General features: G+C 32.4%; 1 protein-coding gene across 1 annotated transcript; it reads right to left on the reverse strand.

Moving 5' to 3' along the window:
* Nucleotides 1–9,355: 9,355 nt before the first annotated feature.
* LOC115983408 lies at nt 9,356–10,561 on the reverse strand. Its single transcript, XM_031106078.1, has one exon. The coding sequence runs from the start codon at nt 10,377–10,379 to the stop codon at nt 9,726–9,728; it is 654 nt and encodes a 217-aa protein (XP_030961938.1). The 5' UTR covers nt 10,380–10,561; the 3' UTR covers nt 9,356–9,725.
* Nucleotides 10,562–12,962: the final 2,401 nt, after the last annotated feature.

Genomic DNA, 12,962 nt, shown 5'->3' on the forward strand with positions numbered 1-12,962 from the left:
TCTCCTTGTAAGAGAGAGTAGACAATATTACTAAGCTACAAAACTCCTATTAATTGTGGTCAATTTTTTTTTTTTTTTTCCAAGTAATTGTTTATTGCGGGGATAGAACCCCCGCACTAACGGTTACAAGTGAAACTGGATATCACTAGGTTACAAGGCTCGGTGGTAATTGTGGTCAATTCTTATCAAACCAAAATTAGACAAATGAATAAATGAAAAAGAACGTATATTTGATGCTCAAGTCTAATATAATAGGATCTCGGTAGATCAAACTAGACACTAGGGGTCCCCTTTATACAATGTGGGCATCAATGTTGCAGAGGTTAAACAGTCGTTTTCAAAATGATGGAAAAGAATCAAGGAACGAGGATGATAGGCATGGTAATTATTATCTTTTTGTTTTTCAATTGTTTGCACGGTAAAGAAATTGCATTGGTGAATAAATTAAACCGCAGCTATATGGTTAACAATCCCAACAAGAAATGTCCAAGTCAAAGTTATAAAAAAGAAAAGAAAAAGAAAGAAAGACAAACAAAGAAACAAACCCAAGAGGAGGTAGTTATTAATAGTACCCTACCATAAACCAAACTCATGAGTCATGCCATTTGATGGATGAGTTGGTAGTGGAAGCCAACAAGCCACTGATGAGAAAAGACCTGGGAAAACGAGTATGTAATGTAAGGTTGATCAAAACAGCTGACACCTCGGCAAAACAAAATTGACTAATAATAAAGGGCAAGAGCAGAGCACTCCAGCAAAGGCAATTTCATGGTATCTAATTTTCTGTTTGGCAATAAATATATTCTTGAAATCAGATTAGCGCACAATAGTGACAGCTGGCTCAGCACAATATTTAGAAACCACTTCATCCATTTTTAATCTCAATCCACAAGTTGGATTTGCAGGGTCAACGGACCAAGAAACTGTTTGTATAAGACCCAAAATAAAACATCAAAGATAGACCTTGCTCCTTTAGATAGAATAACTTTCTAGCTTGACAACCAAGAAAAAGCCAACTAGAAAAGAAAGATTACACCACTAAGAAGAAGAGAACACTAAAGATGAAGCTAGTTTTAATAAAAAGACAATACTACAAAACTCTTAATCCATTTATATTAAGTTATTAATAACTCATTCTTGTTATTGTTATGATTATTATTATTATTATTTTATAGATACGATAAAATTTCAATCGATGAATTTAGTTCTATGATAATTGTTTTTAATTATTAAAGTAAGACATCAATTGGTTTTTAGTATATGTTCGATTTGAATTCTAGGTCTTTTGCTCGACAATAGGAGACTTTACCAGTTGAATTAATTAGAACTCACAACTACTCGCTTGATCATTGTGCCTACCTAACAATTTCTCCCTCAAGTGTCACTCTGTATGATTGTAATGTCCAAGCCTCCAAGGGGCCATCTCTTTCCTTCCTGCTTGTTTGTTTGGTGGCAGAGGGGGAGATGGTCAAGGCCTTTGATGTGGTCTTTGATCTTTTGGCTCTTTCTGTATGTAATTGAAGATAAATTAAAAAAGAAAAAGAAAAAAGAAGACTACTACTGTAACATTATCCAAGTCAAGTGTCGTATACTATCTACACTATGAACCCAATGCTTGTCTAATGCTCCTAAACTGTGCAGGACTATACTCAACCTCAACCAACCAATCCATGGGTCAATACCGCTCGCTATGGGACTCACATGCATAATCTTCATCACCACCTTAGCAACATTGGCTCACATTGCTTATTATTATTTTATTCTTTTTCTTTTTTGTTAACAGTTATCTTAGGCTTTTTTTTTAAAAAAGTTATCCACCTGCTTCTTGTGATTGTGACACGAGGAATCCTCCGCCCATGTGATGTGGCCACCAATGAAATATATAGTGGAAATTTGAAATGGGTCCGGCTCCCCACCCGTTAAAACCCTCCATTTTTCTCCAGTTTTTATTTTGATGAATGACACCTGGCAAGAAAATGATCCAACGGCTAAAAAATAAAAGCAAGTCAATCCCATCTTCTTTACCATTTTCCTTCTCTTTTTTTCTACAACATCACCTAGAGTATGAGAGAAGCCCCTCAAAGCGCACCATCGTCACAAATTCTAAAGATCTTCTTTTCAACGAGCTAGTGAAAGTGTTCATTTATGTTTTCCTCTTTTGAAAGCCCCAAAAAAGAATTCTACCATGAAAACGCTTTATTGTTTCCTGCTAAGTGCTAAATTGAAATCAATCTCTCCAAGATCCATTTCTTTGTTTTCTTCCTCCTTCTCATTGTAAGCATTAGAAGTTAGAACACAGAGGCCCTTTGTATATAATTTTATATATATATTTAAAGAATTTTACTAATGTGTGCCCGAAGAGCATAAAATAGTAAATCAATTTTGAAAAAAATTTATCAAAAATTGAAAAAATTTTGACAACTTTTTTAATTCTTAATATAAAACTTTTCTAATAATGAATTTATTAATATGTGTCCTGACCCACATTAATCGGACCTTATATTTAAATTGAAAGTAGTGGGCTTTTGGGATTTGCAAAGTAGTGACCGGCAGGTGGAGGTGAACGGGGTTGACTTGTGGCATTGGGTTTCATTGTGCTGTTACCACTTTATAGTTACAAACTTTTCTTCATCTTCTCTCTCTCTCTCTCTCTCTCTCTCTCTCCCTCTCTCAGTGTGTGAAAATTCTCATTTATGGCATTGGTGACCTTAAATTGCACAATTGATTCAGTCTATTTGTGATTATTTTTTGGGTATGTGTTGGTACAAACTTTGTGATGGGATAGACTTTTCTCATGCTCTGGCGGTGATGTTGCAAGAAGAGGACTTGCCTTTTTAAAACTGTTGGGTTCCTTTCATACTGTTCATGATGTTGCAGAAAAAAGAGGAGGATAGATTGAAGACAAAAAAGATGAGAATGAGTTGCTTTTATTTTTAACCGTTGGATCATTTGCCTACCAAGTGTCATTCATCAAAATAAAAACTAGAGAAAAATGGAGGGATTTAAACAGGAAGGGAGCCGGACCCATTTGAAACTTTCATTAAGTGTGGTGACATAAGATTTTTCACGATTTGTTTATTTTATTTTATAATTGTAAAAATAACATGTTATAATTGATATATAATAAAAACAATTTTAGCTATGAGATCACGTAAAGTGACGTTTAACACATACAAATCGAGGAATATGTAAGCCGTAAAAAAAAATTTGTTTTTTTAACATTGATTTTCAACATAAACCAATATTCATGACTTAAGGAGGCACTTTAGATAAAAACATGAGACAAATATTTATGAAGAGAGAGAGACCACCCTAATTATGAAGTTGATAATTTCAACGACTCTAATGATCTATCAAAAGAAAAATCAATAGAGTGTACTTTAAAAAAAAAAAATTTAGAAACAAACACAAACATACAAGGGAGAAGTAATATGTATAGAGAGAGATTTAGATGGTGGATGAAGAATTTTTTTTTTTTTTTTTTTTTAATTTTTGAGAAACAAGCACAAAAATACAAAGAAAGATATGGAATATATATAGGGAGATATTTAGATGGTGGGTGAAAAAAAATTTATAGGCCTAGCACCTTTCTGCACTCTTCTGTCTCCTTTAGACCAAGACATCAAGCAAGTTGCTTTTGAAGTGGTAACCTTGCACTACCATGAAAGAATGTATATAAAATTGCAGATTTTTCTTTGTATATGCAGAGAAAATGACTATGGTCAACTGTGTTCTTTCCATGTCATTTTAATAGCTCATCCACTACTAGTGCAGCCAAAGTGCCAAACCCCTAAAGTACATATTCTTTTTCTTTGAATTGGCTGCTTTTAAGTTTTTTTTTTAATAAGAAACATTAGAAGTCTTTACAAATATATATATTTTTGAAGGTTGTAGTACAAGGTAGATTTTTCCTCAAAAAATTCTAAATGCGAACATGTTATTTCCTTCAAAAAGTGATGGGGCAAAATATAAATATCTCAAGGGAATATGGGCAAGGAAAGGACACCTATCATCCAAGATATCTGGAATCTTATATGTTGTACGTGGCGAAAACAAAATATAGTACACATAAAAAGTTCTTCTAGACTAGTCATAAAAAAAAAGAGCCACATGAAATCACTATGTTGGAAGGGAAAAATGATATGAAAAGAAAGAACCCAGTTTAATTATGGGGAAAATATGATTGAAACTTTCCTTCCGACAAGAAAAGAAAGAACCCAATTGTTACTTATGGGGGAAGAGTATAATTGATGCTTCAAGTTAGCCATTTAACTTGCCTTATTTCTGCCAATTTCTGTGGCGTTAAAATATTTCAATAGTCAATTCTAAGTTCTCTCGCTCAGCTTGTGATTAGTTTGGGAAATGTCATTTCCCAAGGAATATTCATTGTGAAATTAAGACTACGGTATCATGAATACACAATCACAATCACAGTCACATAAATAGTGATGGTGATGGTGGTAATGATGATGATTAGGATTATAGAAAAATAATGGTGATATGCGGTGGAATACTAAAATTGCATGATGTATTATTTTGAAAATTAAAGGACTAGAAAGAAATATATTTAATGAAGTGGGGTGAACATTAGATAAGATCGGAAGAATTATATTTGATTTAAACATCTATTAAACAAGTTAGAAAGAGAGCGTGTTGATTTAAAGAAAAATAAAATATATTGAAAAATCTATCATCTTGCGTGGATTCTTAATCCTAAATTGACCATAGCACATATAAATTCTATTCATGCATATATTAACTATAGTGCCTCCATTAGTTTTAGGTACTCCATAATTTCGTTGACCCTAGAGTACAAGTGATGTTCACGGATTAACATGGTTCGTACTCAACTACATATGTTTACACAGATGATGCAGTCCAGTAGCCCAATGTTGTGGACTTCATGATCATGTGTTCTACTAGCCCAAATAAATATTGGCATATAGTTGGCATTTTTCTCTTAAAACCCATTTTTGTGTAAATAGGGGCTTGTGGGCCTGTTGGGTGGCCCATTATAAATATATAACATAAATTAATTGAGCCGTGAGCCTTAATTCCTTGAGGAAAATATATAGGTCTTAAGCCCAATATGTGATGTGAAATAATTAGGGGTCATGAGTTCAATCCGTAATGTGAAGGAATGACATGGGTCATGGGCCATGAGCCCAAGTCATAAAGCTTAATGAATTATGGGCAATGTTGCATTAAAATCGACGGATGTTTCATTTACACCAGATAACACAGCGCAAGGCTTCTTCATTAAGATCTTTATATCTTGTTAGGCCCCCAATTATGGTAATACCACTTTTAAGGTTTTTTTATTATTATTTTTAAAATTTTTTTTTTTTTTTAGAGAAGACCACGTTTAAGCTAATTACAAAATAATTTCATTTAAATAATTAATTAGCCATTTGATATATGCATAGCTTCACAAACACAATAACAAATACCAAACAATTACAAGCACCCAAACCTCACAAAGTGTTTACAAAGAGAAAACACACAATAGTTATAAGACTTCTTGGGGCCTATAGCACCAGTCAATCCAGCTAAGTAATGTAGACGTATTCGAGCTCTCCGCTCATGCTATCAATCGATTTCACCAATCCTTTCTCCTTATTAGCTTTTGGTTCCACAAGTTGAGCCGACAACTGCCAGACCAAGCTTCCATTGGCCACTTTAAGGTGTCTTGAAGATTTTGGATAGCTCCATTAATTCCCAACACCAAGCTTCAATAAAAGCACCCAAGGTATCTAAGTGTGTATGGCTTGGGTTTCCTCTCTAAGGATTTGGCAATTGTGTAGGAATAGACTACAACAAGTTTTTTCCCAAAAGGAAAATGGGTAGCTCTCTCTCTCTTCAATCTGAGAATTGGGTGTTTATGAAATGTGAGATATATTAGAGGGCTAATTTGATGAGTAAAATAGGGAAGTGAAAAACTGAGTTTTCTCAAATTTTGATGATCTCCCTCGACTGAGATGTCTACCGAGAGTAAGCAAGACTTTTTGTGAACCATTTTCCAAAATATGCAACTCGCCTGACAACTTCACCTGACAGCTCTAGGTTGGAGATTTTTCAAACAACAACCCACTTCCAAAAATCAATCTCTTATCACAAATACAAAGCAACTTACAAAATGTACAATTACGTGGAATTTTTTTTTTTTTTTTTTTTTCATCTGAGATATATTACATGAAATTACATAGAAATTTGACACAATGTACGCCAACACTCAAATCGTAACAAAAATAATTCAAACCAAGTAAATAACCAATACTCGTACTCTGTACAACCAAATAACCACAATGATATACTATTTATAACCTTCATTTCAAATCTAGTTTGTAACTTAAACTTTGGTTCCACATCCACCTGAAAAGCAAAGTGGAAGATTATATTGAAATTCTCTCTGAAGGATCTAGAGCTTGAATTCCCCTTTAGCAACAACTAATTGCTATGTAGAAAAATCCTCTGAAGCAAAGAATATTCTGCCAAATTGTCAAAAATTCTCCTTAGAACCCATTACTACATTGACCCTTCATTAGATTAGAATTACCTTATTTGGAACCACCTCCCTTAGTTTTAGTTTTATCATCCTGACCACCATTGCTATTACCACCTTGACCTTGTTTAACATCACCACCAAAATCTATAGTCTTTATCTTGAACCTCTCAAGTTTCAAATCATTCTGCGAAATCTCACGTGAGGATCCAACGCTCGAACTCCTTTGCACGGTTTGAACTTTCATGCGGCCCGATTTGACTTGCGACAACTTTGCACCATGCTTCTTAAACAACTCATCAAACTCATCATGAAGCTCAGGAAAACTTTTCTCGAACACTACCTGTTTTCGAACGTAGAGTTGCCTGTAAAATTCTAGTATGGTCAGCAACCTTGGATCAACTGCTTTCCCTACTGCCTTCTTATGAATTGCATAACAATTTTCACACATGTCGCCATCATTTTTGTGAAGCATACTTCTTCTTAGTTGTGATGCATCAATGTCAAGGCCTGAAATTGAAGAAGTGTTTGATGGAATAACCATTTGATCATCGGTTGGATTCTTGTATTCGTGTTTTTCCGGTGCATGAGACTCCGGCTGCAGCGTGTGATCGCGATCAACCTTGGATACATCGTTCTTGTTTAGAAGGTTACCCTTGGAGATGATGTTGTTGATCAGATGGATGAGAAAATTGAAAAAAAAAAAGATTGAGGTAGCGATGATAATGAATAATAGTTTATAAATTTGGTTTGGTGTTTAGGTTTGGCCTTATATATATAGATGCTGAAGATAAATATAAAATAAACATACAAGTATATAACATGTTTGAATAATTAATTAACAATTGCCAAATTAACCATGACTTGGTCATTTTCAATTAAGTTAGGCATTATCGACCGACTTTCTTATATTTTCTGGATTATTCCAGCTAGAGCTATAGCTTAATGAATAAAGATGGCCCAATCATAGAGCAGATTTTGGATAAGTTGAAAATTAAAATTGGTCAACTTCATAATCTTGTAGCTGTGATAGGACTGTCTTATTATTCGCAATGCTATCATCGTGTCGTAATAGAAATTCCTTTGTTTCTTGAATATTTGGGTCGCTTGCATGTTAAGACAGCATGGTTTATATTTGGATTCTGGTTTACACGTCTCGGCGTTTAAAAAACACATTAAACTAGTACAAGTAATAAACTAAAACATAGTTTTGGATTTGCTTATTGGCATCCAATTCTTGGAAAAATAGCCATCAAAATTTTAAATAGATAAATAAAGTTCATAAACATGTTTTGAGGCTTAAATGTGTGAATTTCACATCCTTTTATATTATACATCAATTGGTGCGGGATGTTTTTAGTTTGTAACTTTGTATTCTCACATACACTTATCTTGTTTGTTTATTCACATTAATGACTACAGTTTTTATCTTGACCTGTGAAATCGTTTCTCACGAAAAAAAAAAAAAAAACAGACCTGTGAAATCGATCATACTTTGTTGTGGACAAAGCTCACTTTGGTATTGACCTGTGAAATCGTTTCTCACGAAAAAAAAAAAAAAAAAAAAAAAAAAAAAAAAAAAAAAAAAAAAAAAAAACAGACCTGTGAAATCGATCATACTTTGTTGTGGACAAAGCTCACTTTGGTATCCGAGTTTGAGCAACAATTTTCATATTTGAAATACACTTAAACACATTTTCACACACTTTTCTACTTATACGTATTTTAAAAAATTACAAAAAACTACAAAAATCCTATCTCAAACTATTCTACCAAACACTCCTGTAGTTTCAATAGAAAGAGACAATTGTAAGAGCATTAGCATTGAGGGTATAAATACTCACCGGTTGTTATATATTTTGCATTCAAAACTTCAAAAATATTATGGTTTCTTAAAAAATATTAGAACCTATAAATAGTTGGTTCTTATATATAGAAACAACTGTTCACTTGGATGTAAAAAAAAAAAACTATTATTTTAATTGAGAAAGGTGAAGAAAGGAAAAGAAATGAAAGAGACGAGAGAGAAACATGATTTTTTAATATCATTTGATGTTGTAGTTTATATTATTTTAATGGGTTGTATATAAAAATAGAAATTTAGATGTTTAGTGAATTGTAAAATAAGATGGTAAAATAAATAGAGTAGGTTTTAAAATTGTAAAATAAAACATGAGTCGGGCATTTACAAAAATGGACAGGATTCCATTTTACTTAACTGGAAAAGATTTTTATTTTATTTTTGGAATACTTCTAGCTAAAAAAGAAAAAAAGTTACTCTAAATAGTAATCCTACATTCCTACCCTAGTTGGAAAAACAGTTCGGAACCAATTCTTTTCGCCCGTATAAATCTCCTTAACCAGACCTAAAATCATTACTTGTACGTATTACTTAATAACAAATTGTCTTCATCTGGAAAAAAAAAATTGTTTTTACCAAGAAAAAAAAGTTTACGGAAATGTATTTGGAGCAAAAATAAATAATCCTCGTCAAGCTATGGGTCTCACAAACAATGTAGAGGTAAGAAATGATGGTGTGCTTTGGTGATGCCTTATATTGGCACTTGCGTAGAAAATGAATGCACTTCCAAAGTGGTAAGGAAACCTATAGTACTGGCCATCAAATGTGCCTAACCATTTCCTTGGGTCATGAAAATTTTTATTAGACCGAATAACTGCGTAACACCACATGACTTTAAGAGGCACCAATCTACAATTACCACAAATAATAATCTCCACAAAAATTTCGAGTAACAACAAAAAGTGTAATACATGGGTAAAATCAATTACATTTTGCATTTTGCTAAAGCGAATTGCCACACTTAATCAACTCAAAATCTATCAAATTTTTATAATCTAAAGGGAAAATCGATTGAGTATTACTGATATATGAACAAGAAGATAGCTCCTCACCATTACAATAACCCTTCAGCGTAATTAAACTTTACATGCAAATTAACAATTGGGAGAAAGCTCTAGGAATTTATTATAATGAAAATACAGCTTCAAAAAAAATAGAATAAAATAATGATGAAAATACAGGCCTTATCCCTTGTGTTTTATTTTTTGTGAAAATTCCAGGCTAAATATATTCCCCTGGAACAAAGAATATTCTTTCTAATAATTATTGAGAAACAAAATAGAAAAAAAAAAAAAAAAATTCACCTAAATTTTTTAAGGTTTTGCATACTATATTTACGTTTTTCCACGTCCGTCCAAAGGTTTACTTAGAACCACCGGGATTGGTAGTATCCCCTTGACCACCTTGAACAACAATGCCAATGCCGCTGCCGCCGCCGCCACCACCACCACCACCACCGCCACCGCTGTCTACGTTTAGAGTACGTATCCTAAACCGGTCAAGCCTCAAATCCGATTCTCCTCCTCTATTAGATGGTGTTCTTGGCGAGCCAACGCTCAAACTCCGTTGCAAGGTTGGAGTTGATCTCCAATTCACTTGAAGATGAGGTATTTGTACTTGAGGCACAACACCACCACATCTCTCAGACAACTCTACAAATTCATCATGAAGTTTCGGAAAGCTTTTCTTGCATAATTCCTTTCTTCGAACATAGAGCTCCCTAGAGAATTTTAACAATGACAACAACCTTGGATCAACTGGTTTCACTGGCTTCGGTTCAAATCCGTAGTAGTTATTATCACCCATATACATATTGTCACCATAATAATCATATTGTTGCCTATACAAACCACTTTCAAATATTGACATATCATCAATTGTGCCGAAAGTTGGTTGATTCCAAGAGCTTGATGGCATGTTGTTTGTAGGATAATTGGTCATTCTCTCATCCGATGGATAACAAGTTGGGTATGTTTCTTGTTCATAAGGTTGCCCCCATGGTGCATGGTTATCCATGAACACTACTTTTTTGGTTTAAAATACAAAATTGAGAGAAATAAAGAAAAACCAAGATTGAGACCTTTTTTTTTTTTGTTGGAGAAGAAAGATTGAGACTTGAGAGAACTAAAGAATGAGATTGGACTTCGGTGAAAGTATAGCAAAGAGCTCAATAGGTTTGATTTTGATATGTGGCTTTGGTTTCTTTGGTCTGATGAAAAAGTAGTTGATAACATGGGGTATTTATAAGGGTGAGATGTTGGAAAAACTTGTTGGCTAATTCAAAACCAAACTTGAAATTAGATTAAGCCAAGCCATTACGTGGTCATTACTCCAAGCTACGTGTTTTTGATTAAAAAATTGCAATTTCATGGACAATATTGGCTAGAGTAACTTCTTCTTATAATGGACGTTATGACAACCCAGTTGAGGCCTCATGAATTCAAGGTTTTCATGATATATGGTGAATTGGTGATAATAGGACTGGTTTGTCACACGGTATTTTAATAAAGCCGTCATGATAGCTTATTTGGAGAAATGGGTCACTTGCAAAGTACGGAAATTTTCTTAAGGAAAATTGCGTTGGCCATTTCGTGTACAATATTAGGTCCACGTCTTAGTGATTACGAAGAAACTTCGTAGAACAAAATTTGGACTAATCCCTTTCTAAGATCAAATTAATTCCGTGTTCCTAATAATAATGATGATTCCCAACTTTAAAGTCCAACCCAGGGACCCATATATATCAATGGTACAAAACGAGTACAGTAAGTTGGAGTTAAAACTTAAAAGTTCAAACTAAATTTCATTACTTTTGCTTTTCTTTTTTGCTGTCAATTTGATCTATCTTTTTCTCAATTTACTCCTTCAATCTCTAGGTTATATTCATTATTCAACACGGTCCTTCTATTAACATCGGCTAATATTAATTTGTTAATACTAATTAATAGTGATGTGACAAGCATAATTAATTAAAAAAAAAAAACGTTTTTATGAAAAAGTACAAGGCGCATGCTTGTTATCAATAAATTCAGTAATATAAGATTAAATATAAAACCTAGTTTTGACTTCTAAAAAAAAAAAAAAACCTAGTTTTGACGCAAAGAAAAGATTTAAATCATATGTTTTGAAATTTCACCATCAATCACAAAGTCCTCAATTTTATGAGGGAAAAAGTCCAAAAAGTTGAGCTTGTTAGGTTAAGTATTTAATATTATTAGTGAACATGTAGTTTGAACGCCTAGTTTGGACTTCAATAAAAAAAAGAAAAAGAAAAAAGAACTGAACCTAGTTTTGAAACAAAGCATATATTTAAACCATTTGATTTGTAAAATTAAAGTTTAGAAATTTCACAATTAATAAGAGATTCTTCAATTTTTTGAGGGAAAAAAGAAATTTCACAATTAAAGTTTAGAAATTTCACAATTAACCAAAAAAGAAAGAAAAAAAAATGAACTTAAAGGATATACCTGAATTTGAGTTATATATATATATCAAAGGTATATCTTACGGTAAAAAAAATAGGGTTAGTGAGCACTAGCACTAATTCTCAAAAAAAGAAAAAAGAAAAAAGAAAAAAGAAAAAAGAAAAAAGAAAAAGAAAAGACCTAGCTAGCATCTGGTCCAAGAAAACATCAAATATGACAATATACATAGACAATTATCATAATTGCTTAGCAGCATTCTCTAAGGCATTTTGTCTATAAGACAGCGAATAAGCTTGAAGATCCTTAAGCAATACATTCTTTTATTATAATTTCCAATCCTGAAAAGAAACCAGTTGAGCATAAGTTTTACTGAAAGGAAAAAAAATTAACCATATCAAGCATTTTTTTTTTTTTTTTTTTTTGAGGGGAATCAAGCATTTAGTTATAGCATAACTGCATACGGAAATATATCTATTATGAATTTATGATATTATGATCTTTACCGGTATTAATATCATAATTTTTTTTAGTTCATCAAAAAATTTATGATATTGATACCGGTAAAGGGTGGATGAAGTATAAAGGCATAAGATAGAAAGTATAATAAGAACGTCATTTCATCAATATTTGTAAAGACTTACCTAAAATTATGAATATATTAACAAATGCTCTACAGACATCCGTTAACTGAACCTCTACATTAAATGATTAAATTGGTAAATGACTTAAACACAATGTTATATCCAAACTAAAAATGTTGAAAGACCTAGCGGAGGAAGAAGAATACTTCTTTCTTTTTTATTTAATTTCTTTTTTTCTTTTTTTCTTTTTTGGAGGAAAGAAGAAAAATAAAAATCAAGAGAGTGATACCAATTAATAAACTCATTTCAATCCACGAAAGCAAAAATTTCAACTATGTAATTCTAAATTAACATTTGGATTAATCAAAGTATCATAACTTTACGGTTTAAAATATCTAACTTCGGAGAAGTATTTTTTAGACTGTATACAATCATTGTTATTATATATGACAAAAGATAATAATATTTAAAATAATAAAAATATTATTTATAAAAACAGTTATATATTACTTATTTTTTTTAATTCTAACGTCACGTATTAATCCATCCAATACCATATTAATTAAACACATTACAATAAGAGAAGAAAAGTT

The sequence above is a fragment of the Quercus lobata genome, chromosome 4 (genome assembly GCF_001633185.2).
Source record: "Quercus lobata isolate SW786 chromosome 4, ValleyOak3.0 Primary Assembly, whole genome shotgun sequence".
Lineage (NCBI taxonomy): Eukaryota > Viridiplantae > Streptophyta > Magnoliopsida > Fagales > Fagaceae > Quercus > Quercus lobata.

Coding starts and splice junctions, on each gene's coding strand:
- LOC115983408 (XM_031106078.1), bottom strand. CDS start 10,379: ATGGATAACCATGCACCATGGGGGCAACCTTATGAACAAGAAACATAC.